Source organism: Argiope bruennichi, chromosome 11, assembly GCF_947563725.1.
Source record: "Argiope bruennichi chromosome 11, qqArgBrue1.1, whole genome shotgun sequence".
In the NCBI taxonomy this organism is placed as follows: Eukaryota; Metazoa; Arthropoda; class Arachnida; order Araneae; family Araneidae; genus Argiope; species Argiope bruennichi.
Genome location: NC_079161.1, coordinates 104541274 through 104557548, shown reverse-complemented (window position 1 = coordinate 104557548; position 16275 = coordinate 104541274). Strand labels below are relative to the sequence as shown.

The 16275-nt window shown below is 27.9% G+C and overlaps 1 protein-coding gene across 6 annotated transcripts in view; it reads right to left on the bottom strand.

The window, feature by feature from the left end:
• LOC129957250 (GTPase-activating Rap/Ran-GAP domain-like protein 3) overlaps nucleotides 1–16275 on the bottom strand; it is a 666176-nt gene that overhangs the window by 35023 nt on the left and 614878 nt on the right. For 5 of the 6 annotated variants that reach the window (XM_056069502.1, XM_056069499.1, XM_056069503.1 and 2 more), the window contains 5 exons: nucleotides 10334–10408; nucleotides 8377–8400; nucleotides 6424–6487; nucleotides 3971–4021; nucleotides 2510–2608 (listed from right to left, as the gene is read on the bottom strand). In XM_056069502.1, the coding sequence (XP_055925477.1) occupies nucleotides 2510–2608; nucleotides 3971–4021; nucleotides 6424–6487; nucleotides 8377–8400; nucleotides 10334–10408 (313 nt within the window). The remainder of the gene's footprint in view (nucleotides 1–2509; nucleotides 2609–3970; nucleotides 4022–6423; nucleotides 6488–8376; nucleotides 8401–10333; nucleotides 10409–16275) is intronic. The other variant, XM_056069501.1, reaches the window with a different exon arrangement.

Sequence of the window (16275 nt, the reverse complement as noted above, 5' to 3'; positions counted from 1 at the left end):
CACAGTTGAAAAAAAAAACATTGCAAGAGTTGGTTTTACAAAAAAATTGAATATACTCTTTTTAATTGAATATATTATTTTAGAAAAAATATCATTACTGTAAAAAATAAATAAATGAATGCCTTTGCTATGGAAGAAATATGTTATTACTATAATGTTTACTAGAGGAAGAAGGGCATTAAAAGATTCATAAAAAGTTATTATAAAGTAAGAAACGCAAATTTTAATGTACATTTTCAAAGTCGTATCAAATCTAAGACATTCAGTACAGAAATAGAGACTATGAAATAATTTCAAAGCTTCGAGCATTTTTTGCTTCTTTCCTAACCCTTATAAAAATAAAACTGAAAGGAAAATTATGAAAAAAAAAATCAAACTTTTGTTGATTGAAAATAAAGTTACTTCTATAATTGTAGTTATTTCAATAAACAGGCTTTCTGTCTTTCCAAATGAAAATAAAAATTCTCGGAATAAATTATTTTTATAATTCTTTTTCCACGCACTAACATAAATTTCAGGCAAGAATTAACAGGGCAATTAAAAAAAAAGAATGAATGTTGAAATTTAAAACTTGAAAGTTTTTAATTATTTAAAAAAAGTATTTGCAAAACTTGTATGTAATTAAGGCTTTATAACTTTATGACATAATTAATTAATTTTTTTTTATAAAACTACTTGATACATTACTATAAAAATATTTCCTTAACGCTTTTTTTTAAATTGCGCTTACAACTTTATTTATTCAATTCACTGTTAATAGAATATCAAATCGAAAGTAGCAAATAAATAAAAAAGAAATATTTTATCAGAGCTTTAAAATTATCTCTAAATTCTAAAACAATGAAATTTGGCAAGAAAAATTGGAATTTCAAATTAAATTTCTGCAATATCTAAAAAGTAAATTCAATTTATCTTATCTGCACTTCAACGTAAAAAGCGAACCTGAGCGTACATTAGAATGAATCATCAACAGCATTAATTGGCAATACGCACTGGGAGGGGAAATGGTCTCAGTTATATATTATGGAATATATCTTGAACGTATGGAATTTGCTGAAGTCCGTGAGTGGGATAAGGTTAGCCACTCAGTCCAAAACAAGCGATACTGTATTTGTTTTACCCATGAAAATATTTGCTTCCATATGACAGCTGTAATGTAGAAACTCATTGCAGATTTTGGCTTGCAAATATTCTCTTCTATTCTTCCCAGCTGATTTTCCTTTCTTTTTGCAACTTAAGATTTTTTTATAGGATAAGAAGTTTCAGAATGAAGATAACGAGAGGCATTCTATGTCTGTGTTATATATTTAATTAAATTGAAGAATTTAATAGAAATATATTCCATCATTGATTCTATAATATTAAAAGTCCTGTGAAAACCTCATTTTGATATTACAATCTTTCTCTTACTTTGAGATACATGAAACGGAAACGCTAAGAAAAGATTTGAAGATTAATTTGCATGGTTATGTGTTAATTATCCTTCTTTTATTAGGAAACTTCCTTAATTGAAATTTTTTTTCAAAATCTCCCAATAAATAACACTTTGATGACATATTTATTCTGTAAATAAGTTTTGATAAAACTGAGCATATTTGGAGCATAAATATGCAACAACATAATAAAATCTCTGATTCTAATCTTTCAGGTTTCAAACTTGATAATTAGAGATTACATATTTTTTTGAAATGCTTGTAGGAAATGCTACAATTTTTCCGACTGAAGCAGCTAAATTATAAAATCAAAAACTTATTTCACCTTCCCTAACACTTTTTTTTAATTCGTAAGCTTCTAAATAATTTAAAATGCCTACAAGTTACTATAAAGAAAAATGACCTAATATTCCGAGATATCAATAGCTTTCTAAAATAAATAAATGCGGAATTTTTTTTATCAATTAATGTCAGAAGTTAATTATCTTCATTGTTAAATATTTATTTAAACTAGTTTGGAGTTTTTATCTAAATTTCTATTATTAAAATCTGACTAATTAGCTACTAAATATACTATCTTTTTTTTGTCTTCGCTAAATCTGAGAGTTAGCTTTTGTTTGAATAATTTTTTTTTCATTTTCAGACTTTTACAAAACTTGTGCAGTTCATATTTAATAAAGAAAGATATGTATTCATTCGCTATTTATTAATTTTTGTAGTTTAATGTTTAGATTATTGGCGCTCCCTGTAATTCAGGACAGATCCCACAGATTTGATGCTCGTTCGGAGACAACTTATTAAAGCAACAATTATTTATTATCTGTTATTCAGGGATAAATTCTGGAATTGCAACGTGAATGCTATCAGTAAAGAAACTATTACAAGGTTATTAAAGAAATTTTAAAATAAAAGACTATTCATTGCAATTTTATCTACCAGATTTTGGACTAATTATTTAATTTAATTACTATAAAATGAGTTCAGTACTTCCGTAATGTCTGCCACAGAGTTTAGATTACTGTTTATTTCTATAAAAAATGCTAAAATATTTTTCATGTTTTAAAATTAGTACTTACCTTTGTCCGCTCTTATTAATAAAATTCCATGAGCTTCAACAACACTAAGTTGCTTCACTTGTAGAGATTTATCAAAAATTAATCGATGACTAGATCCCTCTGAAAGAGTGATTTATCAATCATGAAATCATCAAAATTCGCAGATATTCATTTATATTATTTCATTGTGAATCATGATTCAATTTACCATGGCAAATAATAGATATTTAAATGATGTGCCTACATGAATGGAAATTTAATGGAAAATTATAGTTTTACGCGAAAAATTAGGAGGATCATTCAGAATCTCTGATAATTAAAATTAAAAAAAAACTAACTCATACATATTTTTGTATTTTTATATGCCACCGATGAGGCCATTTCATGCAAATTATTCTAAAGAGTACAGGCTAAATACTTCTAAGTTAATCATCTAAGTTATTATTTCCAAATTCCTTTCAACCCTTAGACAGAAACAATGAAACGTTACATACTGAAAAAACTAAACATAATGATTTTATTGCTATAGCCTAGTTCATTATTTATTGCAAAATAGATAATATTAAGATAAGAATTATAAAAATAATATACAAATGCAAGTTTATTTCAACATTTTTATTGTTGAACAGTTTTGAAGCAAATGACAAAAGTTTATATTAATTGGCAAGGACTAAAATTTTATCGTCATCATTTTAATCAAATCATTTAATCAAAAATTATTTATCGTTTGCAATTATTCTTTTTTTTCCAATTAAATACAGAGAATGAAGTTTTATGATAAAAGGTAAGAATTTATGCCTGCTTTTATCCACAAATATTGTAATTAAGAGCCTATCTGTTGGGTTTTTGAATACTTATATTGTAATTATAATTAACTGTACTGCTACCAATATCTAATGCTTTTGGCTAACACGGAATTTCAGCATTTAATGTGCCAGATGAAGTATCTGAATATGAAGAGATTACTAGAACGTCATATATTAATTTTTAATTTAGTTAATATAATTTTAATTGTTTAATGAACACTAGAAAGCCTTTTATTCTATTTTTGCTTTAAATAAATCTAATCAAAATAGTTTTAAAAACTAAATTTAATAAGTACTTCAGCACACATTTTGGTCCTTAATTAGTTTTACACTTTAGTTTTTATCTTATCCTTCATTATTATAAATATTAAAACCAGTTTGAAATAATTTTTTTCCTCCTACATTTTTTACAATATTGTGTATTGGTCTACACAACAGTGTAAAATTTAAAAAAAAAATCAGTTACGAATTAATTCATTACCGGTTTTAATCAGTTTACATCTTTAGCATCGATTTTTGATAATACTATCTTATATCCAAGCGTTGAATGACAGTTTAATTATTGTAAATTATATATATAACAACCTATTTTCAGTTTATATAATTTACGAAACAGAATATTTAAGTCAGAAGCTAAATCTTAACAATCCTGTTAATAAGGAGATTCCATATTTACCTTCAACAAAATAGACTCCGTCTTCAGTTGCCAAAACCAATTTGTTATCTCCTGTAAAATGAGAATATATTTATTGAAACAACCCGAAATGTGAACTGCCCTTAAATGCATCTATTTGATTGTAATGTTCACTAACTTATTTTTAAAAACATGATGGAATATTTTCATCTAAAAAGTACTTGAGGATTCCATTGGGGTTCGTAAGGCATTCGAAGTAAAACAAACAATTTTTCTTCATTTTTGAGAACAGGAAATAAGTCCACTGTTTGAGCTGAGGCGCTCACCAGAAATTTCGGTATCTTTTCAGCTCTCGAAATGTTTTATTGGCTTTTCAGCCACTCAGAACGCTCCGAAAAGAAAACATTTGCCTTCGGCTCTTCAGAAATTTCAACGGAACTTTGGAGGATCAATAGAATTTTGAGATTTTTTCATGAGGCGCCAGAACTTGCATTTATTGAATTTTGAAGCTGCTTAGGAAATAAAAGATAAGAACTAAAACTGATAAGGAAAAATTTCAAATGTTTTTTGTTTTTTTTGGCCAAGATATGTATTATATCGGCATGTGCTACGGCTGTAAAGATCTTATTTGTGCAAAAAATATCATATAAAACAAAGGGGAATTGTCTGAAGTATCAGATAACCAAACAAAATTATTATTATTAAATATTAAATTTAATGATCAAATATTAATTAAAATTATTAAATATTTTAAGATCAAATATTTTATAATATCTGATCTTAAAATAATTTTTAGAGTATTTTTCCTGCTAAACTCTTATTATTTAATTGATTTTTGTATAAGAGAACAAAAGGAGCTTATTATTTTAAATTATTCTAAAAGTTTCTTTTTGAATAATCCGATGTTTTGATAACCCGAATGTTTGAATAATCCGAAAATTCGTTTTAAATTTTTTAAAAAGAATTCTTTACAAAAAATTCTTTTTTTTGTAATATTTGAAAATGGTATATATTCTTTATATTCTTTTAGGAAAACTACTATGCGTCGTGTTTGTAACACTTTTGTGATATTTCGGGAACGATGAACTACCTAAACAGTTTATTGTATATAAAAAGCAGCTGCTAATTTAAAAACGTTTATCAGAAGAAAAAACCAGTTTCAAACAAATTCCTACTTAAAAACAAAGCTGATCATAAATCATATCATCAAAATGCATCTATTAAGAAATTGCCTTTTTTTTTTCAAAATAGCCATTTCCTCTTTTCAAAAATTTTAAATAATTATTTAAGTCATTTTTCAACATACCATGCTTTTCAAACAGATTAAAAAATATCAAATAATTTTACATAACCTTATACAGACTTCTAGCCCCATCAGATTGTTCTAAAAGGTTTCGATTGAAATTTTTTTCACCACAATTTTAAAGGGAACTAAAAAGCATAAAATGATTTAAAGGTGATTAGACTAAAAATATAAAATTAATGGTATAATAATAAAGAAAAGGATAATAAATTTGCAATTGTGGATTTTAAAAATTCACAATTTTTAGGACAATCTATATAGGGGGTCATAAATATATATGGGTTTAAGTGAAAATATTTTGTAAATTTTAGTCCGTTTTAAAAACGTGATGCATTAATTATGTTAATTTTTTTGTTGTTTCGTCTTGTGTATGTGAAATTTTGCAATCAATTTTAAGCTAACTTCAACTAATAACTTGGCATCACTCCATCTGTCGGTAATGAAGCGCCGAACAAATAGACAGGCAGACAGAGAGGCGGGCTAGAAAGCGAGTAAATATTGGATTGCTATCCAGTTCTGAACTGTGTTTAAGGTTTCGAGCTTGTCTGGAAATTAGTTTAAAATTGATAGAATAATTTGCCCTGAAAGAAAAGACAGATAGTGAATTAATAAAGGCGAATTAATAATAAGAAAATCCTCGTCAATTTGAAAACAACAGCAATTTAAAGAAAGGATGGTTGTGCAAATAAAGGGATGGATTAAGCCATTGGAACAGTGCACATTTTACCAATTTTTACTTATTTCTTACTTTTTTTAAAAAACAAATTTGCTGCAAAAGAATTGATATCGGTTTCCTAAAATAGGGCGTACTATCTACCATTGAGATGTGGGCACCATGAAACTTTTTCCCATAAAACCATATTCATGTATGATGAAGTGTGGCAAATCAAAATAAGCAAGCATTTTATTATTTCTTAAAACTAATAATTATCTGAAATAACAATCATCTAAAGATAATATTTTACTCAGCTTCTAGTAATGTTAAAAAAATATCCTTTCGCCTTTTACTGATCACAATGATCTATTCATAAGCACTAAAGCACTGAATATAAACTATAAAAACCCCTAAAATGTTGTATGCTTTACAAGTAGCCACAATTAATTTTCCGAGATCTTTTAAATGCTCTTCTTTTAGGGAAATGTTCTTGTTCAGTGTTCAGAAAGTTGTGTAAACTCATTAAAAAAAACTGACCCCACGAGTCTCCACAGACGATTTCATGAGGGAAATCCGGATAAAAGCACTGTGGCTCCCAGGGCTGAAAGAAAATATCAATTTCGTATTTTTAAAGCGATCTGAAAAATGTAATTAAAAAAAATATAGAACGTTTTTGTAGATAAAATGTTCTGCTATGAATTTATATATGATGTACACAAATAAATTATTGAAGGCACAATAGGAAAGAAAATAATGTATACACAAAATATCAGAGCTTGTGCATATTAAAAGCTTTCAGCTATGTTATTTAATTCATTATTTAAAAAAGCAGGAGAATTTTGTTACTACAGTTTTAATGCCCAGTTTTTCAAGCCACGATAATCAAGTATGCAATATTATAAACTGTAATGTAATCATCGCTTTATGCATCTGCACTTAAGCAATAATTATTTCTATTAATCTTTTCGTTTCTCTACACATTTAATTTTTCAAAGAATACTAACCGTCTAGTTTTTATTTCCTAGTTGATATCTATTTTTAATAACCATCGAGTTAATGTCTGCTAGGTTGCTGGGCATGTTAATCTAGATTGCAACCCATGAGGACGGAATTTTCCTTAAATAAACTCATGAAAATTGCTAATACGTACGTGCAAATTTTAAGAAGCCAATTTATGAAGAATATGATATTTAAAATTGATTTCATACATTTAATGGATTGATACATGAATAAGAAATAAATTAAATAAATTTATTTAGGTGCAATCATTACGACTTCATAATCACCGATTCAAAATATAAATTTAAGATAATGTCCATGCCAGAAATAACGAACCTTTGTCGGAACGTAAAGTAGGAAACAGAATAAAAATAACAATATACAGTAAAAGGTGTAACATGTTAATCAACAAGGAAATTTCATGCACATTATATGAGTACACACAGAGTATATAAATCTATGTTTTTGAACCATGAAATCGGATGAAAGAACGTGAAAATAATTTCTATATAAGTTGAATATTATGTACCAATACTTCAGTTTGATCATAGCGAAATAAATGGCAAATCTAGGTTGTTGGAGATTTTTTTTAAAAAATATGATTGAAATCTAGAAATAATGTATCATTTATTTAGTGTAAAATATCTTTATATAAATATATAACAACACATTTTTATAAGATATAAACGCACATCAAACACTGTGAAGTGCTGATACTTACAATAAATCCATTTTTAACGTGTAGTAAATTTCTTTTACGATTTTAATATAGTTTAATAGTTCACTAGTTACATGAATACATTTCTTCTATATTTTGGATCACATATCACTAGTACCGACTTTCAACATAATCATAACTAAGTTGCCGAAACTCCAACTTAGCAGAAACTTTTTTTCTTAACATGAATTTCGTAACAGCGTCCGCTTTCTTATATTTTTTTTCCCACAAGATATTTTATGACAGATGAAAATTAACTGATAAAAATATATTTCTGTAGACAACAGACTGTTTTATACAAAATGAATGATACCGTTTAAGCCTTTTTAAAAAATCTTTTTGTCATAATTTCTAACAGAATTCTCTAAAATCCAAGATTTGTCTTTAGGAATGCTACGATCCATTTCTTGCCCTAACGCCTAGTCACTTAAACACAGAAATAACTTTAGTTTTATTCATTGAAGCTTTGCATTCTGTTATGTTTCGCGGTATAAAACATAGATCTATACCCCGTGCTTACATAAGTTAATCAGTCTACAATTAAGAAAAGAGAAATTGATTACAATAATAACAAACTAGAGAATTCAACATGGAAGATTTCCAAATGAATATACATCCGTTTCGTGCTCTTTCCTTCATTTTTCAGAAAACAAAAACACATAAAAATTTGTCATAATAATATTAAGGTCATGAGAATAAATCCTAATAACTACTTTAAAGTTATCTAAAACTATGTACAATTGATTGACAAGAAGAGTGTGGCTATAGCTTACCAGGCACGGGTTGCTCTTAGGCAGCTAAAACGAAGGCAACACAAAATGACAGTGTAAGAATCTCAGTTAAAAACTATGAATTACATAAAAAATAGAATGTATAGTATTTTAGTGTAACCCGTTGGTTTTTGCTTAGATTTTATATTTTAAATTTAGAGGGTTTAACTATAGTTTTTTTTCTTGCGTATATAATTATAAAACAAATCGTAAAAATATTTTTATTTAATAAAGATCAAATCATATCTCATGATGAAACAAAGATTACAAAAAATATGCATAGTTTTTTGTTTCATAAGATGTCACTTCTTAAGAAGATTTATATACATTAGTAGATGTTTAAAAATGGATCTTTTCCTTATAAATTCTTAAAATAGTCCAAATTGGAACATTTATAGCCAAAAAACTTAATATTTTAAACGTGTTACTTTAATGAAGACAATATTTTCTTATGTGCTATTGGAAATAATGAGAAAATTTTGAAAGCTTCTAAAACATAAAATACATTTCACTTCGAAAATTTCTGTCGTGTTGTGGTTGTATTTAAAAAAATGCCAAAAGAAATCATGTAACACAAACTCCCACTAATAACAAAGTGTAATCAATTATCACGTATTTTTCCAACCGATTTAATAGGGTTTTAGTATAATTGGTTTAGTATAAAATTGGTTCATTTTTCATTCGAAGCAAGCAGCTGGCTATAAACAGCTTTTTGATTTTTAAAGAAGAAAGGCAGCAATCTAAATTCTATTTGAGTTAAATGAAAAAAAAAAAAAAAAAAGGATCAAAATTTGAGCAACTATGTATTCTGATAATACAAAAATTTATGTAAATATATCATATAATGAATAAGTTTAATGATTTAATGTGCTTAGACAGAATAAGTCAGAAAAGAAAAACCCTGCATGGTTAGTAGAGAACTTTTAAATAAACTTAAAAAAATTATTATATAAATACATTCAGATGTTTTTCTGAAGATCTGCGATCCTTTTTGATATTCCAAACTGTTATATTTTGAATTTTATTATAGTTAAGTAAAATATTTTTGACTATTGCTTTAATTTTGAACTAATTGGATAATATTTTAAGATATTTTTTTTTACACTTGGGTAACCTCAAAATGACCACTCCGACCGGTGCTGATTCACATGGATAAATCTGAATGACCGGACCGATATGACAGCATTGGTGGGAACTGAGGCTAAGGGCCCTCACCGGTCACAGTACAATTCCTTCCCCTTCGTGGGAGGTAAGTCCCATTATCGGTAGAGGGTAGCGCAGCCACTCCATTTCTGCACGCACCCGGGTGGTGAGAACCAACCACCATACCGGAAGCATCACATCTTCATCTCTAATGTACCCCCTGATGGAAAATTATATATGGGTAATAGCAATATGAAAGAATTTTATTTTATTTTTTAACGTGTGTAGTATTTAATGAATACGTATATGTAAATTTTTAAAGTTTTAATCTTACTTTTTATTTGAAATTTACTTTCAATCTAAATCCTTGAGAAGAAAGAATTCGACTTTAGACTGAATTATCAATTGAGAGATACTAAATAGATTGAGATACTAAAATATTGTATTGGTAATAAGGTAGCACTCGACATCCTGCATTAAAGTTTCTTATTCTGATGACTTATATCAAATATTTAATTTAATATTTTAAAAAGAATTTATGAGAGACTAACAAAGACATTCTCAATTTAACTTATTACATCAAATTAAAATATTATTAAATAATCATTATGGATTTAATTCCTAATTTAAAAAAAATCAATTCATCAGTCAGGTGATAAAATGAATATTTCCTATTTTTGTTTTTAATAATATCTACCTCATGATTCTACAATTAAACATCAAACATAATGTGTTAAAGAATACAAAACTAAGACAATTATTTTCACAAAAGAATTAGCGTCTTGTCAAAATCAACCAAAATTATTTGTTCGCTTACCTCTCTCTTAAACAGACTGGTAGTCGCTAAACTTGTTGGCGCGTCTCCTTTGACAATCGTATCTAACTTTAGTGCCTGGGAAAAAGCGAGAAAAAATAGGAACATGTAATTTCGTTATATTTTAGTGAAACTTCGTTAGTTAAAAATCTCAATAAAAATATATTTATATATATATATATATATATATATATATATATATATATATATATATATATATATATATATATATATATATATATATATATATATATATATATATATATATATATATATATATATACAGGTGGTTATTAAAATAATAGAAACACCTGTGAATAAAAGTGACACTTTTGAATGCGCTTTATAAGTATTAAAAAAATAATAGCCACCAGTTTTTTTTATAAATAGCAATGTATATATTCTGGCAGTATGTGTTATCTTCATTGAAATACAGTAATTCTTCGATTTTTTTCAAAAGCGTAAAATGACGGACCTCTCAGATTTTCAAAGAGGCCAAATTGTAGGCCCCAGTCTAGCTGGAGCAAGTGTGACCGAAACATCTCACCTTTTAGGCATTTCTAGAGGTACGGTTTTTAAAGTCATGCCAGCATACAAACAGCGCAGCAAGACAAACTCGGCAAAGCAAAATAGTGGCAGGAAATTAAAAATCATTAAAAGAGACAGACTCGTATTGAAGAATATTCTAATGTCTAAAAAGCGAACAACTGCAACAAAAGTGACCGCAGAGCTCAATACCCATTTGGATTCTCCAATGTCAGTGATTATAGTTAGAATTCACCTTCATAAACAGAACATTTATGGCAGAGCAGCAATTCTGAAGCCACTTGTCACAGATGTTAATGGTAAACGACGTCTACAGTGGTGTCATATTCACAAAATCTGGTCGATTGATAAGTGGAAGAGAGTAATATGGTCTGACGAATCGTGTTTCACACTTTTCCCTACAACAGGTCGAGTGCGCGTTTGGAGGACTCCTGCACAAGCGTATGATCGTGATTGTGTAGTTCCAATTGCGAAGTTTGCAGGTGGATCTGTCATGATATGGGCAGCCATGTTGTGGTGTTTTGCTGGACCAATCGTAACTCCGAAAGGAAGTATCACTGAGAAATATAGATAAATTTTAGCTGAACAGGTCTATCTTATGATGCAAACTTTTTTTTTCTGCAGTAGATGGAATTTTCCAGGATAATAATGCACCTATCCGTGCGGCGTGATTTGTCCAATCATGGTTTGATGAAGACGAGGATGCAGTTAAACATCGGTCTTCAATATAATTGAGTCTTTATGGTCTATTTTAGAGCGTTCGATACGGAATCGATATCCACCATCGGCATCTCTCCCAGAACTTTCACAATATCTTCAGGAAGAATGCTACAATATTCCTCTGAACATTTTTCAACATTTGTATGAATCGATTCCTAGACGAATCCAAGCTGTATTATATGCCAATGGTGGTCCTACACCATACTAATAAAAGATTCGTTATAAATCTAAGGTGTTTCCATTATTTTGAATACCACCTGTATATGTATGTGTGTGTATATATATATATATATATAGCAAAAGGGATAAATAAATAAAAGGCGTATAATTTTAGAAAATCAATTAATAATAGTTTCAAATAAATTTTTATAACGTTAAAACTAATAATTTCAACAAATAAGCAAACATTTTTATCTAAAAAAGCAAAATATCAGTTAAAATAGAGCAATTGTACAGTAACATTTGCCTGAAAAAAGTACAATTCTTATCTTACTTTTTCAAAGAATGTATGTCTTAAAATAAAAATAAATCTCTTTTTAGATCACATATACATATTTTACTACTGTAAAGTCTTCGAGTGAATTGAGAATTTTTATAAATGATTCCTTTATTATGAAAACTACCGTATGTTAAGGAAGTATTTAATTAATGAAGAAAACTCAGAAATAAGTGCCATTTTTTAAAAACTTTTGGATTTAACTTCGATTTTACCAAATTAGATTTCGATTGCAAAAAGTATATAAACATTATATCAATTGGAAAAGATTTAAATTACCGTGGAATTCAAATTAAAAGTTTAATTCAAATTCTCATTCATTCAAATTCAAATTAAGTTTTACTAGAAAAGTCACTTATTATTAATTTTATTAATGAAATATGATTTAAAAAATGCTTATCCTAATGTGTTTCAACTTAGAGTAGCTTAACAGATGTAACAAACTTTAGCTTAAGGAACGGCAATTTGTTAAAAACAATGTGTTTTAATCCAGAGAGAGTATCCTATCTGTGAAATTAATAAACTGCCATTTCCAGTGCTATCCTTCCCATTTTTGTAAACTTCGTATTACTTCAAAGAAAGGATGTTGAGAGCACAAACAAGACACAGGATGTTGAGAATTTAACAGTACACATTGAATAGTAATAAATAGAAATTGAAAAATTGAAAAAAAACATTCTTAACCACTATCAATTTAGAAAATGAACCATTTGTATTAAGAAAAATCCCGAGAACTATTTCATACACCATTTATTCCCATTTACATTAACTTGTAAAAAACTTATCAACGTCTATTTATTCTATTGTAATTAGAGAAAACAGAAGAAAAGATTTATATAGATATATTTTAAACTTTGGTCAAATATTGCAGTGATCTTCATGAACGAAGAACCGAAATGTTCTCACCTATATGAAAATCCGAGAAGCGCAAACCACAAACGATTTTATCTTGCTTATAAAACAAGTTACAACTATATTTTTATAAATATATATAATTTTTTATTCTATACATTATACATTTATTAAAACATATATTTGACACAGTTTTCCTGCATTTAAGAATGCCAGTAAAATATGAGATTTTTTTAAAGATATTTTTTTTATTTAAATGCATTAAATAAAGAATTGAAGTGTAAAAACTTGTTATATAAATATTATTTAATTAAGTTACTGATTGATGCTTTTTTCCGTCAGTGAGGCTTTTAAAAAAATATGCAACTCAGCCAGTTTTTTTTTTTTTTTTTTAATAATCCGTGAATTTTATTTTGAAAGAGAAAGTATTGCAAGAAATTTTTAAATCAAACTTTCTAAACATGAATCAAAGAAGAATTTTCTGAAAATGTGAAATTTAGAACATAGTTTATTAAATTATGCATTCATAACTATCGTAAGCGTGAGAGAGAGAGAAAAAAAACGTTTACATTGCACCTTAATAATTTTTTTTTTAATTTAAAAATATTGTAATCATTCATTTTTTCTATCTAGGTAATGTAATTATTCTAATTTCACTGCACAACATCATTATCTGCTCCTTCCTTTAATGTTTTAATAAATTTGTTTTTTAAGTGTATGATGTTGTGGTCCTCTTCCAATCTCCACTAGGAGCAAACCTGGTAGGGATACAATTTGAATCCATCGACCTGGAAATGGAAGGTAGTGAACAAATCGTTGACAGTGCAAGACCACTTAAGGAACGGAAGCAGCAAAAGATGTTGTCTTTAATTACGTGTTGATGCAAAGAAATTTGCGAAAGAAATGCCTGTGTTTGATCGATAACCTGTATTATATTAGAATCTGAAAGAACTATCGAAATCAAAGCTGTCCTAATATTAATACATAATAGGAAAGGATAATAATTTTCTATAAGCAGAAAACGTGAAATAAAATTATTTTAAATTATATAGAAAGAAAAAAAAATGAATGACTATTGTATTTTTGAAACCTGTATTAGAAAAATTCAAGTGAGTTAAGATGAAAATGTTTTGTCACACTTTTAATAGTTATGAATTCTTAATTTAAAGGATTCAGTTCGAAACTTTACGTTCACAGAAGATACCGCGCTGCTCGGTGTCTGGAAATATTCGATTTCTGATCATTTTTCTTTCAAAATGAAGAGCGTAAAAATTTAAAACATGATAGTTCATGCGGTTTTTAAGAGCATCACCGAGAAAACAAAGCATAATATAGCACAGCATTTCGGATGCTTAACTAAATAGCATTCCTTTTCTTACATTTCCAGTCCGCAATACAATAAGATGTTTATTCGATGCACTTAAATAAAAACAAAATTATCATAGAAAACAATTACATGTTTTATTGGCATTTCTATACAAAAAATATTATGCTAGATTTAACTATGCTAATTTAATACTATGCTAGATTTAAGTTCTAATGTAATACAATAATTTGGATTAATGAATGGCCTATATTTAAGAAAAATCATAGTTGCAATTTAAAAGCAAAATACAATCGCTGTCTTTTTCGAATTCTTCAAAGGAAAAAATCTTCCCCCTAGGAGGTGGGAACCTTTCGGTTCTCAGTACTTGAAGGTTAAAAGAATAATTGACCGAAATTGATATATATCAAATATTCTCCTATTTGTCATTTTTGGGTCTAATGGCAGTTGAATAATAATTTGGAATCCATATTGAAAGCACAACATGGTAATGTAAAGAGATTGCCTAATATCTTTTAATTTCGCCATGTATGATGCAAAAATCTGTGAAATCTCTCGGTAAGGCAGACCACTGTAACAAAAGCTACGGAATTCAGCAGGTAGTTTCTTTTTGGGTAGCATATGCTCACTTATAAAAAGTTTTAAAATTTTGAACTAATTTCTTTAATTATTTAAAACTGAGCTAAGTTCTTTTTCAGCAGCTGCTTAGCATGCTATTGCCCCACTGCCACATAAAATTTAGAATAATGCGGTTTTTAGTTACGCTCACTTTCATTTCCTCTTATTTCGCTCTTTAATTAAAAAAAAATAGTATTTTGTATATTAAACCAATACTTTTCACTGCTTATTTATTTCATTTCATGAGTTTTGCATCTATAAGAGGCAGAGGAGGCTGCGGTAAGTTGAGGATGGAACAAAGTAAAAAGTGACTTAGCTTATGTTTACATTACCCAAATTTCATCACATTACAGATACTTCTAATGTTTCACAGTACAAGAAACTTAAATTCAAACAGTGAATTCATTGTCAGAACTTCGTTGTTTGTTGGATGATGCTCATGTATTTCATATGACGTGTTGAAACTTCCGAGACATTTATCTTAAGATCTCACATTCTAAATGGGAAGATATCTGATTTTTCTCTGTTCTACATGATTTTCATAGACAATATGCTTTATACTATGATTTCTTATACATTATTTTTCTAAACCAAAGAATAAAGGATTTTTAAAGTTTCCTATTGGGACAAAACGGTCTGGTAAATGGACTGTTGGTCATTTTGTCTTAAATAAATTTTAGTAAAAAGAGTTAACAGTTAGCCTCTTCAACTTCCCTTGACCTCTGCTATATTTTGTTATGCCAATTTCTCTTTCAGCGTTAGATTTGGTGTAAAATGTTTCGAGGATAATAACTCATTACACATGGGCGAAACTCAAACTGGCATCAAAGGCAATGAATTTATTGATTCGAAGGCCAAAGCTGCTTCAATTAAATCTGCAGTAGGCTATCACTATAGGAAAATTAAAAGAACAAACAGAATTCTTCTTCGTAAAATTCACATCAATGAATGACAAGCAAGATGTTAAAATAATGAAAAAGACCTCTTTACTTTCAGTATCTTTTCTCAGATGAAAAGAAACAGATGTATTAATAATAAATATTGAATTCAAATAAGTACAAAACATGGAATTTGACAGCATTATCTTAAAGGATTCGATTTGAAAAATCGTAGTTGCAGATGTGATGATGATTCTGATGACATTCAAAAGTACAGTTTTCATTTTCTTATTCTTTATCATTTGAGAAAATTAAACTTTAAAAAATCATTTCCGAAATTTTATTAAATAATAAATTTAATTTAGAAGCTCCAGTTATTATTGATTTCCCATATCAGAATGAAATCAGGGTTTTCCTATGGAATAATAATACATTCGAGTTTTTATCTCTCTATTTGAATTTATCTTCTCTATTTTGGATCCTGCCTTGGTAAAATCTATACATAATTTTA